This window comes from Sturnira hondurensis, unplaced genomic scaffold (assembly GCF_014824575.4).
Source record: "Sturnira hondurensis isolate 20B ecotype Veracruz unplaced genomic scaffold, ASM1482457v3 Scaffold0004338, whole genome shotgun sequence".
Classification (NCBI taxonomy): Eukaryota; Metazoa; Chordata; class Mammalia; order Chiroptera; family Phyllostomidae; genus Sturnira; species Sturnira hondurensis.
Window position 1 is genome coordinate 4541738 of NW_028076969.1, and position 18363 is coordinate 4560100.

The window sequence follows — 18363 nt, forward strand, 5'->3', positions numbered from 1 at the left end:
ATTCTCACTACCCTCCCAGACACATAAAATCTACAGTGTGACTATTTTAATCTATTTGCTTTTCAAATATAGTAACACTTCTCTGATCAAGAAGACCTCTAGAAACAGCAAGCTTAGAAAATCAAAACCCTGGAGACAGACAGAAAATAATTATTAACAGCTAATATGTATTGGAATCTACCTACTCTGTGCCAAGCTGGGTTTTTCACGCATTACATCATTTAACCTCTATAATGACCCTGGGAGGTAGGTATTATTATAATCATTTTAAAGATGAAGAAAGCCAAGTTCTAAAAGTAAGTAATTTATTCAGGTTCAGAGTTAGTAACTGTTGGAATTGAGATTCAAAAGCAATCTGACTTATAAAGAGCTCTGCATTCCTTAACTGAAACTAGTAGAAAACCATATATATCACAGACTAAACTTTATGGCAGCAATCCCCCAGATCTTCCTTACAATCTACAGCACCGATTAAAATTATCAATATCATTCACAGCACAAGTCTAACAATGTCGGTATGGATTTCCCCATTCACAGCTACGCAGGTGCAGCACATTTGTAGGAACAAGTGGTAATACTTCTAGGACCAACCACACTAAAAAGTTGGGGGGATGAGAGGGAACACACTTGCACACACAAGGAAAAGATGAAAATGATTATTAAAAAGCTACTACATAATCATATTAAATAGCCCTCAGCTGTTATATTTTAGAATGCAGCTGTTTCTATATCCTTCAGTAGAAGAGTAACTAACATTCATGACAATGGAAATGCAGCAGGTCCTCCAATGATGTCATTTGGTTATAACCTTAATGAGACGCCATAGGAACTTAAAAGTTGTTTATATCAATTGTCCTAGGGTAAAACTAGTTTCCTTATACATAATTTTGCTTAAAATAGTAGACCCTATCAACAACATTCAGTGAGAACTTACTGTATCATAAAATGGTACCAAAAAATCATATTCAGCATTATCTAAAATATAGATTTTAGGATAATTCTTACAAAAAGTTTGAAATCACTTTCCCAGAAAGTTCAAGATGACAGTATTTCCCTCAGGTATTTCCCCATCTCTTATTCTCTCCTCTCTTTCTCCTTAGAATATAAACATGTTCAAATCCCTATATTTTTGTCCACTTCTAACTTGCACTCCCTTAACAGGTAAGCTTCTCAAGGGGTAGACAACACTCGGTATCTTCCATTTCCTCATCTCTATCCTCTCTGCTGTAGCTTCTGTATTCAGCTTCCCAGTTGAGCTGTTCTTGCTAAAATCATCAATGCCTCCCTATTCCTAAATCTAATGAAGAATTTGCAGGTCTTACTTGTCCTTTTAAGCAGGATTTAACATTTCAGATCTCTTTCTTCCCTTCCCTCCTCATCTTTTAAATTCTGGTCAGTTGCCTCCTACACTGCCACTCTTCCATTTTCCCTCTTCTTACTACTTTTTACTGTACCATTTTCCTCTGCCTGTTCCCTCAAATGTTGGAGGGTCCCTGGCCACCTTCCCTTCCATTAGGAATTCTCAAAACATGACCTTAACCTCTATTAAACCATGCTACATACCACCCCTGTAACTCTCTAGTCCACATTAACTACCCCTGGCAGCTTTCTAATGCCTTCCAGACATCTCCACAGGCATATTTCCAGGTCCCTCAGCCTCAGCATGGCCACAGCTGAACTGATCTGGGAAAGCCAAAGAACAGCTGGAAAGCGTCGATGTACAGAAAGTTTTATTTTGTTAGGGGTGGGGAAAATTCCCTATTTTAGTAAAAATCATTATCCACTCAGTCTTTCTAGCCAAATAGCTGGGTCATTCCTGACTCCTTCCTTTCCTTGACCCAAACAGACAAATAAATCATGAAATACCAAAAGATGGTAAAACCTTAATCTTTTCAAATCCCCTCTCTTCTCTTTACTCTCCCATCACTTCTCAATAATAGCTTGTTTAGGCTTTCCCACAATATTTCTAATTGTTTGTGGCTGTAATACTTATCACATAACATGTATATTTCTCCATTAACCTGCAAACTTAGTGACAGGAAACCGTGTCTTGTTCTTTTTATCCAATGTACCTAGGAACACACAAAAAGTAATAAACATAAGTCTGGTGAGTGAGTGATTCCAAGAAGCTAAGTAAAACCTCAAAAGATGTACAATTTATTAACAGTAGAGTAGGAATGTATGCGTAGTTTAACTCACCAGCATTTTTTCAATACTGAAGTGCCATCACAGTACATGAATAATAGTATATCAGTAGCACACTGCATATTCAAAGTAACAAAATATTCTTTTCTTATGTTTCTATGTACATTTTAAATTTTCTACAGTGATCACTTTTATAATTGGTGAGGATACAGTATTTTTAGAACAAAATGCCACAATGAACATGAATGAAAATTCTTTTGTTTTCAGGAAAATATGTTGTGAAATTGGAAGGTGGGGTGGATGCATCAGGAATCTAAAAGAATATACAAAAAAAGGGATACTGCCTTCAATGAACAGTTAAGCTCACTCAGTAGCTGTACTCAGGTGTACAGTTTCATCCCTGTCAGACAATGATTTACATGGAAATAGATCTTTCAACAGGCGATAATGGCTAATAATAAGGGGGAGATATTTGAAAATAAATACTCAAATTCATTTTCCAGATTTAAATTGATTCATAAAAATATGAGGAAAATATAAGTGAATATTTCTATCAACAGTCTGAACTCTTCCAGGAGGCCCAGGAGGCCAAAATTATTTTCATTACAATAATAAGATAACATTTGCTTTTCCATTCCCATTCTCTGAAATACAAAATAGGTTTTCCATAGACAAACATGTCCTGTGATAAATATCACAAGAGTTTAGCACTGGCTGGTGGTGTTGGTATTGCTGGCCCAACAACCAAAGAATCACAGGTTTGATTCCCAGTCAGGGCATATGCCTAGGTTGCAGGGCAGGTCCCCATTGGGGCCCTGCAAGAGGTAACCACACAACTGATGTATCTCTTCCTCTCTTTCTCCTTCCCTTCCCTTCTCTCTAAAATTAAATAAATAAAATCTTTAAAAATATATCGCAAGAGGCAGATATGAGAATCCAGATATTTTCTATTAAGCCAAAGATACCTGTAAAAATATAAAATTCTCAATAATCTTTTTATTTGGGAAGATACAACTTTTTCATTAAAAACATTCACATTAACATGTAAAGGACTATTTATTGTAAATGACTTATTATTAATAAATTAATATTTATAAATGTGTTTTAATTTCTAATGTGGCAAGTGTCTACACTTGTAACCCACAGGAAAAAAATATCTTCAGGGTCCTCAATAGTTATTAAGACTACAAAGAGGTCCTGAGATCAAAAGTTCAAGGACTGCTGATTTATACAGTTTAAGGAGGGACAAGCTTCTCTAAGCATTACTCCAAAGCAAGAAGAACAACCAACAAATATGCTGACATAAATATTTTAAGCTTCAATAAATTCAAAAAATAAACACAAATGAAATACAAGAAAAACTGACAAGTTGGGGGGAAATACAAAATACAACAATGGGCTCAGAGTATTTACATATGAAGAAGTCTTTCACGTCACTAAGGAAAAGACAAATACACTCCAGTAGGAATGGAGACAAAAACTAATGGGAAAACAATGTAATATACAAAGACCAATATACATGGTCTTTGTAGGAAAATAACCCTCAAACTTATCAGTAATCACAGCGATGAAAATTAAAACTGATTAAATCAGCAACATGTTTTAAAGTTATGCCAAATTCAGTAAGAATGCAGGGAAACAAATGCCATATAAATTACTGTCAGGAACATAAATACTGGTAATTACAACCTATCTGGAAGGCAATCCAGAAACATGGATCAGAAATCTCAAAAGTGTACCTACCCCTCAACCTCCAATTCTATTCTAATGGGATAAAAACATATACAAAAGTCTGCTACAATAGTCATTGATGCATTGTTTATAATTGCAGAAGAGAAACTAGAAACAATATCCACTGAGAAGGAGATGATTGGATATATTATAGTATCCCATAGTGTAGATTACTTATTATCAGATGATTTACAATTTTGTAACATTGAAAGGTATTGTTGATATATTAGGCTACAAAAAGGTTGTTAAAATTTTACATGTTCCATCTCAGTAAAAGATAATACATCTGTGTGCAAAGAATTAGGATGTGCCGGGAATTTTAGGTATATGCCAAGCATTTTATATGCCTTATCACTTTTAATTTTCAAAACTCTATGATGTAGGATGCCCTCTTTAAACTTCCATTCTCTCATCTGCAAAAGTGAAATGAGTAATTTGCCCCAAAACCATGAAAACCTCAACTTACAAAACCATTAGATATTGGAAGTCAAAGTTGACTCTAGGTCTCACACTCAAACTACATTTTGTTACATATCACCTGTACCCTAAAAGGTTAACAATGAGTCAATATGACTATTTCCCCTCCAGTTACCTTCTTCTTCCTTTTTCTTTTTCCCCCTTAATCTTATATTTCTTTCTGTAATAAATATATTTTACTTTTTTTATTTAAAAAGAACATTCTTATTTTTGAAATGCAAAAGCCAAAGAGATTCAATTTGGGGAGAACAATTTCACAGCATAACCTTAGAAGTTCAGTACATCTTGTTATTTAACATTAGCTACAGGACAATTAAAAACAAACAATATCAACTTCTTTTGGGAAGTTTTACAGAAAGTTTATGACTTTAGCACCAAGAGACCTAGTTGAAAAATACAATATAGTAATTTTTAAAAATTAAATAATAAAATAAAATAAATTAAAATCCACAATAAGCTGTGAACCTTAAGCAAATTATTTAACCTCTCTGAAACTCAACTTGTTTGTAAAATACTAATAATAATTCCTATCTCATGGGACTATTACAAAGACAGTGTTAAAAAGGCCCTGGCTGGTGTGGCTCAGCAGACTGAGCACTGGCCTGTGAACCACAGGGTCAGTGGTTCGACTCCCAGTCAGGAAACATGCCTGGAGTGCAGGCTAGGTCCTCTGGAGGGGGCGTACAAGAGGCATCCACACACTGATGTTTCTCTCCTTCTCTTTCTCCCATTCTTCCCCTCTGTCTAAAAATAGATAAATTTTAAAATCTTTTTAAAAAAAGGACTATGTTAAAAAGAATAAAGCAGATAGTTTCTTCAGATCCAGCCAAGATGGAGGCGTAGATAGGTATGTTTTACCTCCTCACACAACCAAAAATGGGAAACAACCCATTTAAATGCCAAAACCAACCAAAACTGCCAGAAAATCGAACTGCATGGAAGTCCAATAACCAAGGAGTTAAAAAAGAAACATTCATCCAGACTGGTAGGAGGGGATGAGACAGGCAGACAGAGCGCAGAGGACTCCCGAAAGGCAGCAGCTGTCAGACCAGGCAATCCCACATTCACTTATGGATAAACTAGGAGGAACAAAAGGGGAGCGAGACACACCTTGAAACCCAGGGTTCCAGCATGGGAAAAGAAAAGAAAAGAGAAGGAAACCAGGACTCAGATCAACAGTGTGGGCCAGAAGGAAGAAACCAACATTCAACCAGAACAGAATGAAGAAACGAGAATTCAAAAAAGTGAGGAGACGCTTAGGAACCTCTGGGACAATTCTAAACATCCCAACATCCAAATCATAGGGGTGCCAGAAGGAGAAAAGCAAGAAATTGAAAGCTTCCCTGGCTGGTGTAGCTCAGTGGATTGAGCGCGGGCCTGCGAACCAGACGATTGCGGTTCGATTCCCAGTCAGGGCACATGCCTGGGTTGCAGGCCAGTTCCCAGCAGGGGATGCACGAGAGGCAACCATACATTGATATTTCTCTCCTGTCTTTCTCTTCCCCTTTAAAAGATAAATAAATAAAATTATTTTAAAAAAAAGAAATTGAAAGCTTATTTGAAAAAATAATAAAAGAAAACTTCCCCAGTCTGGCAAAGGAAATAGACTTACAAGTACAGGAAATTCAGAGTCCCAAACAAGTTGGACCCAAAAAGGAACAAACTAAGACACATCAAATTACCCAAGATTAAAGGTAAGGAGCACATACTGCTTTTCCATCTGGCCACAACCATCAGGTAAGCCAAGAGGGGCACCTACAAGTACATTCAGGAGCTACAGAGGAAGCAGCAGTCCAATGTGACGCACTTCCTTCTCAGGGTGCACTGCTGGCAGTATCACCAGCTCTGTTGATGCACTTCACAGGGCCCCCCGCCCCACTAGGCCTGATAAAACACACAGGCTGGGATACAAGGCCAAGCAAGGTTATGTCATACGTCAGATTTGTGTGCCCGGTGGTGGCTGCAAACATCCTGTTCCTAAGGGTGCAACCTATGGCAAGCCTGTCTGTCCATCATGGTGTTAACTACCTAAAGTTTGCCCAAAGCCTTCAATCTGTTGCTGAGGATCAAGCTGGGTGCCACTGTGGAGCTATGAAGAGCCCTAAATTATTACTGGGTTGGTGAAGATCCCACATACAAATTCTTTGAGGTTATCCTCATTGATCCATTCCATAAAGCTACCAGAAGGAATCCTGACACCCAATGGATCACCAAACTGGCCCACAATCACAGGGAGATGTGAGGGCTAACATGCACAGGCCACAAGAGCCACAGCCATAGAAAAGGCCACAAGTTCAACCACACTATTGATGGTTCTTGCCATGCAGCTTGGAGAAGGCACAATATTCTCCAGATCCATTGTTACTGCTAATATATGTTATGTTTGTAAAATTTTTACTTAATACCAAATTTAGGACAGTTAAAAAAAAGGATAAGGAGAGAATCTTAAAAGCAGCAAGAGAAAAGGAGACAGTTACCTACAAAGGAGCGCCCATAAGACTGTTAGCTGATTTCTCAAAAGAAACCTTGAAGGCAAGAAGGGGCTGGAAAGAAGTATTCCAAGTCATGAAAGGCAAGGACCTACATCCAAGATTACTCCATCCAGCAAAGCTATTATTTAGAATGGAAGGGCAGATAAAGTGCTTCTCAGATAAGGTCAAGTTAAAGGAGTTCATCATCACCAAGCCCTTGTTACATGAAATGTTAAAGGGACTTATCTAAGAAAAAGAAGATAAAAAACATGTACAGTAAAATGACAGCAAACTCACAACTACCAACAACTGAATCTCAAAAAAAAAAACAACAAAAAAACAATGATACTAATGAACTAAGCAAACAACTAGAATAGGAAGAGATTCACAGAAGCAGAGATCACATGGAAGGTTATCAGTGGGTAGGGGGAGAATTGGGGGGGAAAGTACAGGGAATAAGAAGCATAAATGGTAGGTATAAAACAGACAGGAGGAAGTTAAGAATGGTACAGGAAATGGGGAAGCCAAAGAACTTATATGTATGACCAATGAAAATGAACTAAGGTGGGTTAGGATGGTGGGAAGGGGGCACAGGGAGGAGGGGAATAAAGAGGAGGAAAAAATGAGACAATAATAGCATAATCAATAAAATATATTTTTAAAAAATTTAAAGCCAAAAATAACCAAGAAAATAAATTCTCCTGCCTTTTGGGAGATCCCAAGCCTTAGGAGAAGCACTAGGAAACACAAACACTTTTGCTGCCTCTTCATAGGCTTACTTAATCTGTCCTACTTGTATCCTCAGGAGTCTAGCAGAGTTCCAAGCACATAGTTGCCTTTAAGTATTGGATGAATAAATATGGAGACTTTGGAACACCTAACACTCTAATAATGAATCCCATTATCACTCAAATCTAAAAGCCTTCACACAAAGCTGTGGTGCTAATTAACATTCAACGAGTTTTGATTTCAACAAAGCAATCACACTGCAAGTTTCATTCAACTTTCTTCCTCAGAAATTCTTATTTCCAAAGAAACATACTTAAAACACAAAGTCCCTGGGATGAATCTTAAAGTCAAAGAACAAGAGAGCTCTTAAACTTTAGTCCAATTCCCTCACAAGGATCAAAAGGGCCAGAATCTAATAGCAAGCAAAATGGCTCCCCCCCCCCACACTTATTAGTCTTTTTGGGGAGGGATGCTAATTTAGCAATAGTCAATAACCAATATCATAAAGTTAAGTTAATAATTAAATAACCCCTGTTCTGGAATTATTCAAAAATAAATCCAAAAATTCCAACTTGTTCACAAATTTAATTTTATTACTAGACCTACAATGAAACAGTCATTCTGCAAAACAAGTAGCGAACCCTAATCTTCTGCAGATACTTAAATTTCACCTCCATCAACCAAACAGAACATTTAACATTCTACAAATACATAGTGCCTGCTATGATTATTCAAATAATCCCATCATGTGCCAGGCATTGTTCTGAGTCTGGGAATACACAATGATCTAAGGAAACAAAAATTCCTGCATTCATTGGAGTTTATATTATAAAGGGGGTGGCAGGAAGAACAGAAACTAACAAAATAAGTAAATTACATATTACAAGGGGCTAAATATTCTTGAAAATGCAGAAAGGAGAAATGGTAGTACAGGGCCCGGGAAAGCACCTGAATATTTTATTTTTTTATTATTTTATTTTTTAAAGATTTTATTTATTTATCTTTAGAAGGGAAGGGAAGGAGAAAGGGAGAGAAATATCAATGTTTGGTTGCTTCTCATGCGTCCCCTACTGGGAACTGGCCCCTGCTGGGAATCGAACCGTGATCCTCCACTTCACAGGCCTGCGCTCAATCCACTGAGCTACACCAGCCAGGGCAGCACCTGAATATTTTAAAATAAGGAGGCAAAGAAGGCCTCACTGAGAAAAATATTTTAACAAGGTCTTAAAGATAAAACTACATAAAATTAGTACCCATTCTAATTCTACATAGATCAGATTCATTAACATAGCAGCAACCTGGTGAACTAATTTTCTCAATTCCTGAAGGGGGTAAGAGCCAGGAAGACTCAGATGATTTGAGAGAACTAATTCTTAAGAAAGTAAAACAATAATTATAAGGATTTATAAATGCATACTAGGAAAGAAAAATACATAATTATTTTAACACCATGAAAATATAGCAAGTCCTTACATATTTTCCTTTCCTCCCCACCTTTCACCTCTCTTGCTCACACATTTATCATAAAACTTCATTGCCAGAAACTACAAAATTAACATTTAAAGGATTTTCTTATTTTGTCACTACAAGTCTTCCAACTTTCAACATTTTTTCCACTGCTAACACACAGAAACACCATCAAGGTAGCAGAAACCAACCACTATGTTTCACTTTCATCTCTATTTTATGTGTTCACCACAAGTTACTTTTAGATTTAAATGGTTGCTAATGGAATTCTACTTTAAAGGTGCTTAGGGAATTTACGATTCAGGAATCCAGACATCAATCCTTTTGCAAAACTAAAGGACATTTCAAAAAATAACTTCGGTTTCTTGATAGTATGTTTAGTAAAAAGAATAAAACTGACATATTTGAATAACAGGATAAATACAACTGGATTCTAAGTATAAATATAATTATTTTGAAGAAATTATTTTCTCTCTATACTGTTGCAGTCGTCTTAACAATGTGCTGTTTCATTCATGACTTTATTCCCATGTTAAATATCCATCTACATCATCATTTTTAATCCTATTATTACAGGATTATTTAAAAAATTAAATAAGTGTACTACATAGCACAGTAGAAGCACTAATTATTATTAGTCCCAAGATAAACATTTTCATAAACATTCATGTATATCTAAATTTGTGAGCTATCTGAAAATATTTTTCTTAAAGTTCCAGAAATAAAATTTGAATTCCGCCAAACTGCCCTCCAGAAAGAACATACAAATTTAATTTCCTTCAGCGATGTATCTCCCGAGACCCTGTCACCATTACGTTTCTCATCTTTGCCCGTGTAATTGGGGAGCAAGGGTGTTTTTGTCTTTTTTTTGTTTGTTTCATCACATACTAAATTGAATACTCTTTCACATTTTGACTACTTTTATTTCTCCTTATGTGAAATGTCTTCCAAAATATTTTAAAGTGAATTACTTCAATATTCATAGTCAAAATAGTCAAATATTAAATTTGATTAAAGCACATGCACTACCGTTCCACATAAACATGTTTGCTTATGTAATACACTTTTAAAAAGAGGTATATGCTTTCATTCCATCATAATCCTCAAGATGGTATCTTCAATTAATATTTTCAAAACAAAACACAGTATCAAAGTCTACAGGAGGTGAGGGGATTGAAATTAAAGTCTTAAAACTACCTAATTATGTAATACATAGTATCTCTATTAATATATTCATTTAAAAGAATAAAGTACTGCCATGAAAAATGTCCATAATACATTAACAAGTGGAAAAAAGAACAAAAAGCTGTTTGTACAGTATGATCCACTTATAATTTATATGACAAAAATAAATCAAATACAGAGTGGAAAGAAAAGGGAAACGGTCACTGTCCTAGGTGCTAGAAAACCCATCAGTGAACATAAGATAGGCAAGGTTTTTTCCTGTTTTCTTTTCTTGTGATTTTGCTTTATTTTAATAGTTTACTTTTATTGTATTTTCCATTACCATTTATCCCCCTTATACCTTCTTCTACCTCCACCCCGTCCCCGCTCTCCTCCACTCTCCCAGCAACTACCACACTGGCTTTTCATAGAGCTCACATTAAATCCTAGTTGTTTATAATAGATATCCTGACTTTATTTATATTTACTTTTAGTATTACACCAGGATACCTTACAACAATAAAATTGTTCTCACTTTCTTTCCAAATATAAGTGTGACTCTCAGAGTAAAGAGAAACATAGCAAATACACTACTTTATGGATTATAGAGCAGCAACTATGATGTATTACCTCATATTAATGAGAGAGAACACAAAAGGTCTCAAAATCATTTCTTATTTACACTCTAGATCTTTTTTCATTATCCAAATTTAAAGTTCAACTGATATTTCATTAATAATTAAGTTGCAGTACATTAATGATATGATTCCTATTTTGTTTGAAAGCCATTTGTAGTAGCATATATAAGTACTGTACTCTCCTGAAAAATGTCTTCAATTAACTAGTGGTAATTTCTGGAGATGGGCATAGGTGGCAAATGAGCAGATGGGAATCAGAGAAAACTTTACACTTTTTATTGTGTATGCTTCTATACTGTTTTGAGTATTTGTGGTAAAATAATATCTGTATGATAAAAATGAGAAATAAAATGCTTTAAAGTTTCAGTGCCAAAAGAAGAACAAGGCATCTGGGCATATCAAAATCTCCCTATGTGACACTTTAATGTCTACCAATATGGAATTGTTTGAATTAAAAAAAAAAAATCAGCCCTGGCTGGTGTAGCTTAGGGGATTGAGCGCAGGCCTGCGAACCACACAATTGCAGTTTGATGCCCAGTCAGGGCACATTCCTGGGTTGCAGGCCAGTTCCCAACAGAGGACTCATGAGAGGTAACCATACATTGATATTTCTCTCCTTCTCTCCTCCCCTTCTCTTTGAAAGATAAATAAATAAAATCTTTTAAAAAATCAATGCTATGCAGATGTAAAAAGCAGTAAGAGCTCCATATACCATGAGTGATCGCCAGGATTTTTTTTAAAGATGCTATTTACTTATTTTTAGAAAGTGGAAAGGCGGGGGGAGAGAGGGACAGAAACATCAATGTGCGGTTGCCTTGCCCCCTACAAGGGACCTGGCTCATACCCAGGCATGTGCCCTGACTGGGAATCAAATAGGAGAACCTTTGATTCTCCGGCCAGCACTCAATCCATTGAGCTACACCAGTTAGGGCTGATCTCCAGTATTTTTAAAAAACAAAGTTTAGGTTTTATCTAAGAAGGAGAGAGAAATATGAATAAGTATATATACATTTCTCTTTTTAAATAACTAAAAACTCATAAGATTGGTTATCTATGAGGGAGAATATAAAAGCTAGACTTTTGTAACTATACCTCATAATAAAATTTTGGTTTTGAAGCCCTGTATATATTTTACATAATTATAAAACAAATTTAAATCAAAATGAAAACAGGTTATTGCTAAGAACTGACAGCAAAATGAACACATAAATCTAACTATATATCAAATGAGTGGCTCAACCTGAAAATCATTTCAAATGATTTTAAGACAATAATTTGACTGTAAGTCTCTAGAATTAAAGGAATTGTAAGAATTCTTAAAAATCAGCAACCATTTTCTACAACTATTTCAAAATAAGAATAATGTATATAATATGTAAACAAAGCAAGTAATTCTCTACTCTCAAGATTTTCAGAATAAAAGAGCTATAAATATAAAGCTTAAAAAGTTAAAAGGAAAATCCTAAACCTCTAATCTTAAAATCACATTAGAAAATATTATTATGAGTTCAGATTTTTTTTCTCATTTAATGTGCATATAATAATTTCAGCAAAGTTACAGAATGTAAGGTCAACACAAAAACCAGTTGTATATTTTTATACACTACCAATAAATAATCTGAAAATATTAAGAAACAAGTCAGTTTACAATACCATTAAAATATTTCAATTTACAATAGCATAAAGTATCAATTAAGAATAAATTAAACCAAGGGTATACAAACTTAAAAACTACAGAACGTTACTAAAAGAAGTTACAGATGACTTAAAAAACAGAAAGACATTCAATGTTCATGGATCGGGAGACTTAATATTGTTAAGGTTGAATATTAGCCAAAACAATGGATACATATTCTACACAAACCCTATCAAAACCCCAAAGTCCTTTTTTGCATTACGAAGGATTCTGAATAGTAACAATAAATATGTCATTAAAAAAAAACTAATGATTCTTTAAGTAGGAGGACTTAAACTTCCCACTTCAAAACTTAACTACAAAGCTACAGTTATCAAGATAGTGTACTCCTAGTGTAAAGACAAAAATATAGACAAGTGGAATAGAATTGAGTGTCCACAAATAAGCCCATGCATCTATGGTTAACTGATTATCAACAAGGGTGCCAAGACCATTCAATGGGAAAAGAACAGGCTTTTCAACAAATGGAACTTGGGCAACTAGACCTTTACTTACCTTACACCATATACAAAAATCAACTCAAAATGTATCAGGGACCTATATATGAGAAATGAGAATACAAAATACTTAGAAGAAAACATGGGTAAATCTTCATAACTTTGGATTTAGGAATGCTTTTTCAAATATAACACCAGTAACAGAAGAAGGAAAAAAAGAAACAGGTACATTCGACTTCATCAAAATTTAAAACTTCTGTACATCAAAGAACACTAGTAAGTGAATAAAAAGACAACCCATAGAATGGGAGAATGTATTTTCATTTCATACATCTGATAAGGGTATAATAATATGCAGAATATATAAAGAGTCTTAACAAGTCAACAAAAAGTCAATCCAATTTTTTTTTAAATGAGAAGACTTGAACAGACATTTCTCCAAAGAAGATACAAATAACCAATAAGTCCATGAAAAGATGTTCAACATCCTTAGTCATTAAGGAAATGCAAATCAAAATCACAATGGATATCTAACTAGGATGTTCAACTAGAACTAGGATGTCCATTTTCATATGAACTAGGATGTCTATTATCAAAATACTGATTGAAACAAGTTTTGGAGAAGATGTGGAAAAACCAGAACCCTCATACACTGCAGGAAGAAGTGTAAAATGGTGCAACCACTGTGGAAACTGTTTTTTAGTTCTTCAGTAAATTATACATAGAATTACCATGACCTAGCAATTGTGTTCCGAGGTGAATAAGCAAGGAAACTAGTGTCAAACAAAAGACTGTCCACAAACAGTCTAAGCAGCACTATTCCAAACAAATAAATGCAGAGAACCCATAAACTGAATAAACAAAATGTGGTATATTCATACAATGGAATATTATCCAGCCATAAAAAGCAATGAAGTACTAATTCACATGGCTACAACACGGATAGATCTTGAAAACATTGTGCTAAGTGAGAAGCCAGATACAAAAGGCCACTTATTACATGATTACACAAGTATTTATATGAACTGTCCAGAACAAGCAGATCCAGAGTCAGAAAGCAGATTAGTGCCAGGGCCTGGGGGATGAGAGGAATGCAGAGTAGCTGCTTAATGAATGTAGTTTCCTTTGGGGGTATGGTTAAGTTCCGAACTATATAGTGACGGACACACAAAACTGTGAATACACCTAATTCCACTGAATGATACACTTTAAAATGTTGTAAGTGATCAATTTTATGTTATGTACATTATACCACAATAACAAAAAAATACTTCTCTCCCTCTTTCATCCCCTTTCTTCTGTCTCCCTAACTCCCTCCCACACCAACACACAATCAGCAAAATCCAGAAGGTGGGAAGTTACAAAGGGCAAATGATCTGATTTCTTCAATAAATACTCATAAATGGCCAAGAAAAGAGGAGGAAAGAAAAATAACCATTCACTGTAAGGAGATTTAAAAATAGCAACCAAATGCAACATATGGGCCTTATTTAGAATCCTAATTCAAACAAGCCAATTTTTTAAGAGAAAAAGGATATAATCAGGAAACGTGAACACTTGTACCTGATAATGTTAAGAAATTTTTAAAATATGCGGAAGGTAGAATCATGGTACTATTTATATTTGATTGTTCTAAGTGCCCTTACAGAGATATAATATTTATATTATATCATATATCTCAAAATCATACATCTGAAACTTGCTTTAAAAATATTTGGGATAGTAATAAGGATATAGATAAAAACAAGACTGACCACATATAGATAATTAACAGAAGTCTGAGATGGATATGGTGGTTCATTACACAATTCTATCTACTTTTATATAATTAAAAGCTCCTTAATAATGTATGTCTAATTTTAAATTAACACCTCAAAATGAAGAAATATTCACCATCCATTTGCGAACAAAAGGTTCCCCAAAATAGTAATAATATTATTATTGTTGTTACTATTATTTATCCCATTCTATTAGAAGCAAAGTCAGTACCTATAATGAGCTAATTAAGGAAGGGAAAAGAGAAGCATAAAAGTAGAAAGAAGGAAACTATAATTCATTCTTCCCTTCCTTCACCCTAAGCTTTAGAGGCCCCAAGGATCTTGGTTATTTCAAAGTAGGAAATTAAAAGTTAAGATGGGGGGAAAAAAACTTTTGGGGAAGAATAAAGCTCTTCTCTCCCACTTCCTCCAAACTGAGAAAGAAGAATAACAATTGAAGGGGGAAAAATACAGTGTTCTGCATAGCTCAATCCAGTTAATAGTCACAGTTGTTTTAAATGGTTCTCAATAGTTCCCCAAATGTTCACAGGGCGCCTCTGACCATTTAACCTACTGAACAAAACTGCAGAGATCCAAGTTGGGGGGTGAAAAATCTTCACATTCCACAGAAATCTGCTGTGCCCATCACAGTTAAACATTTAATACCTAATGATCAGATTAAACCAAACTTCCACTGCAAACAAACTAGCGTGAAAGAAGTTTTCAGAAGAAAATTATTCAGTCTAAAAAGAATGACAACAAAGCATCAGATCTACTTAAGATACACAACTCATTAGAAACAACAAAAACTTATGGTACTAGGCCACCATCTGCTGACTACAACCAGTACTCAGTGAAAAAGTGCCAGATCCCTAATGGGAAGTTTGACTTTATTAATACCCTATAAAATATATTTCTACTACTTTAAAAAAATCTAGGGAATGTAAGATCCAAAACCATAAAACTCCTAAAAGAAAACACAGGCAGTAAGCTCCGTGACATCAATCTTACTGAATTTTTGGATCTGATTCCAAAAGGAAAAATAAATAAACGGGACTACATCAAACCAAAAAGCTTCTGCCCAGCAAAAAAGAACCATCAATAAAATGAAAAAGCAACCTACTGAATGGGAGGAAATATTTGCAATTCATATATCCAATAAAGAGTTACTTTCCAAAATATAAAGAACTCAACCTCATTAGTTAAAAAACTTTGATTAAAAAATGGAGAAAGGATCTAAATAGACATTTTTCCAAAGAAAACATATAGGTGGCCAATCCCTATCTTATAAATCAAAACCACAAATCAAATATCACAATGAGCTATCACCTCATACCTGTCAGTATGGCTATTATCAAAATGACAAAAAATTAACAGGTATTGGAGAAAGTGTGGGAAAAAAAGGAACTCTCATGCATTGTTGGTGGGAATGTACACTGGTGCAGCCACCATGAAAAACAGTATGAAGTTTCTCAAAAAATTAAAAATGGAACTGTCATATGATCCAGCAATTGCACTTTATGGTATTTCTCAAAAAAAAAAAGAAAGAAAGAAAATGCCAGTTCAGAAAGATATAAGCACCCCTATGTTCACTGCAGCATTATTTACAAGAGCCAAGCACCCCTATATTCATTGCAGCATTATTTACAACAGCCAAAATATAGAAAACAACCAAAGTGTCCATGATTGGATGAATGGATAAAGAAATTGTGCTATAGCAGGCCTGCAAATCACAGGATCCCGGTTCAATTCCCAGTCAGGGCACATGCCTGGGTTGCAGGCCAGTTTCCCAGCAGGGGATGCATGAGAGGCAACCATACATTGATATTTCTCTCCCTCTCTCCTTCCCTTCCTCTCTAAAGATAAATAAATAAAATATTTTTTAAAAAAGAAATTGTGCTATATGTACAATGGAATATTACTCAATCATAAAAAAGAGTAAAATACTGCCATTGTGACAACATGGATAGACACTGAGGACATTATGCTGAGTGGAATATAAAAATACATCACAAACTAACAAATAAAACAAAACTCACTAATATAGAACAGATTGAGTGTTGCCAGAAGGGAATGGGTGAATGAATAAAGAGGGTCAAGATAACAAACTTCAGGCTTCCAGTCAAGATGAAGGCGTAGGTACATATGCTTCACTTCCTTGCATAACCAAAAGGAGGACAATCACCAATTCAAATACAAAAAACAACTAGAACTGCTAGAAAATCAAACTGTTTGGAAGTCCAACAACCAAGGAGTTAAAGAAGAAACATTCATTCAGACTGGTAGGAGGGGCAGAAACAGACAGCCCCGGTGGAGAGGATGCAAGGCAAGGTGGCAGATGGTAGATGGCAAATGGAAAGGTCCTACATTTGCTTGTGAATAAACCTGGAGAAAAAAATGGAGAGCAAGACAGACCATGCAACCCACAGTTCCAGCATTACAAAAATAAAGCCTCAAAACCTCTAGCTATAAAAATCTGTGGAGGTTGCCACAGCAGTAAAACTCCCAGTATCACAGGAGACAACCTTGGAGGGACCCACGGGGTCCTAGAAGATACACAAACCCACTCACCTAGGAATCAGCACCAGAAAGGCGCAATTCACTTGTGGATAGCAAGTAAAGTGGCTGAAAGCAGGACAAAAGCCAAGCGAGCAGCATTGTTCCCTTTCTTATCTTTCCCCCACCCATGTACAGCACCACAATGCAGCAAACTGGGTTACCCCACCCTCAGGAACATCTAAGGCTCTGACCCTTACAATGTAACAGGTGCACCAAGACAAAGAAATGTGACCCAAATGAAAGAGCTGATCAAAACTCCAGAAAAAGAACTAAGCAATGAGGAAATAGATAACCTATCAGATGCAGAGTTCAAAACACTGGTAATCAGGATGCTGACAGAAATGACTGAGTATGGATGCAAAATAAAGGAAGAAGTAAAGGCTATACAAAGTGAAATAAGGAAAAATATATAGGGAACCAACAGGGAAGGAAACCGGGACTCAAATCAACAATTTGAAATGAAAGGAAGAAATAAATAGTCAACTGGAACAGAATGAAGAAACAAGAATTCAAAAAAATGAGAAGACACTTAGGAACCTCTGGGACAATTCTAAACATCCTAACATCCAAATCATAGGGGTGCCAAAAGAAGAAGAAGAGCAAGAAATTAAAAGCTTATTTGAAAAAAATAATGGAAAAAACAAACCTTCCCCAATCTGGCAAAAGAAATAGACATAAAAGTACAGGAAATCAGAATCCCAAACAAGTTGGACCCAAAGAGGCACACACCAAGACACATCAAATTACCCAAGATTAAAGGTAAGGAGAGCAAGATCTTTAAAGCAGCAAGAGAAAAGGAGAGAGTTAACTTATAAAGGAGTTTCCATAAGACTAGCAGCTGATTTCTCAAATGAAACCTTGCAAGCAAGAAAGGGCTGGAAAGAAGTATTCAGGGTCATGAAAGGAAAGGACTTAAAATCCAAGAATACTCTATCCAGCAAAGCTATCATTTAGAATGGAAGGGCAGATGAAACGCTTCTCAGATAATGTCAATTTAAAGGAGGTCATCATGACCAAGCTCTTATTATATGAAATGTTAAAGGGACTTATCTAAGAAAAAGAAGATGATAAAAAATATGAACAGTAAAATGA

General features: G+C 35.4%; 1 protein-coding gene and 1 pseudogene across 4 annotated transcripts in view; one reads left to right on the top strand and one right to left on the bottom strand.

The window, feature by feature from the left end:
- The window catches only part of GSK3B (glycogen synthase kinase 3 beta), a 219960-nt gene that overhangs the window by 182495 nt on the left and 19102 nt on the right, over positions 1-18363 (bottom strand). For 2 of the 4 annotated variants that reach the window (XM_037045579.1, XM_037045578.1), the window contains exon 2: positions 2022-2072. The exons of the other annotated variants lie outside the window; for them this stretch is intronic. In XM_037045579.1, coding sequence (XP_036901474.1) covers positions 2022-2072 — 51 coding nt within the window. The remainder of the gene's footprint in view (positions 1-2021; positions 2073-18363) is intronic. 4 annotated transcript variants of the gene reach the window in all.
- On the top strand, positions 2823-6802 carry LOC118986602 (60S ribosomal protein L15-like; annotated as a pseudogene).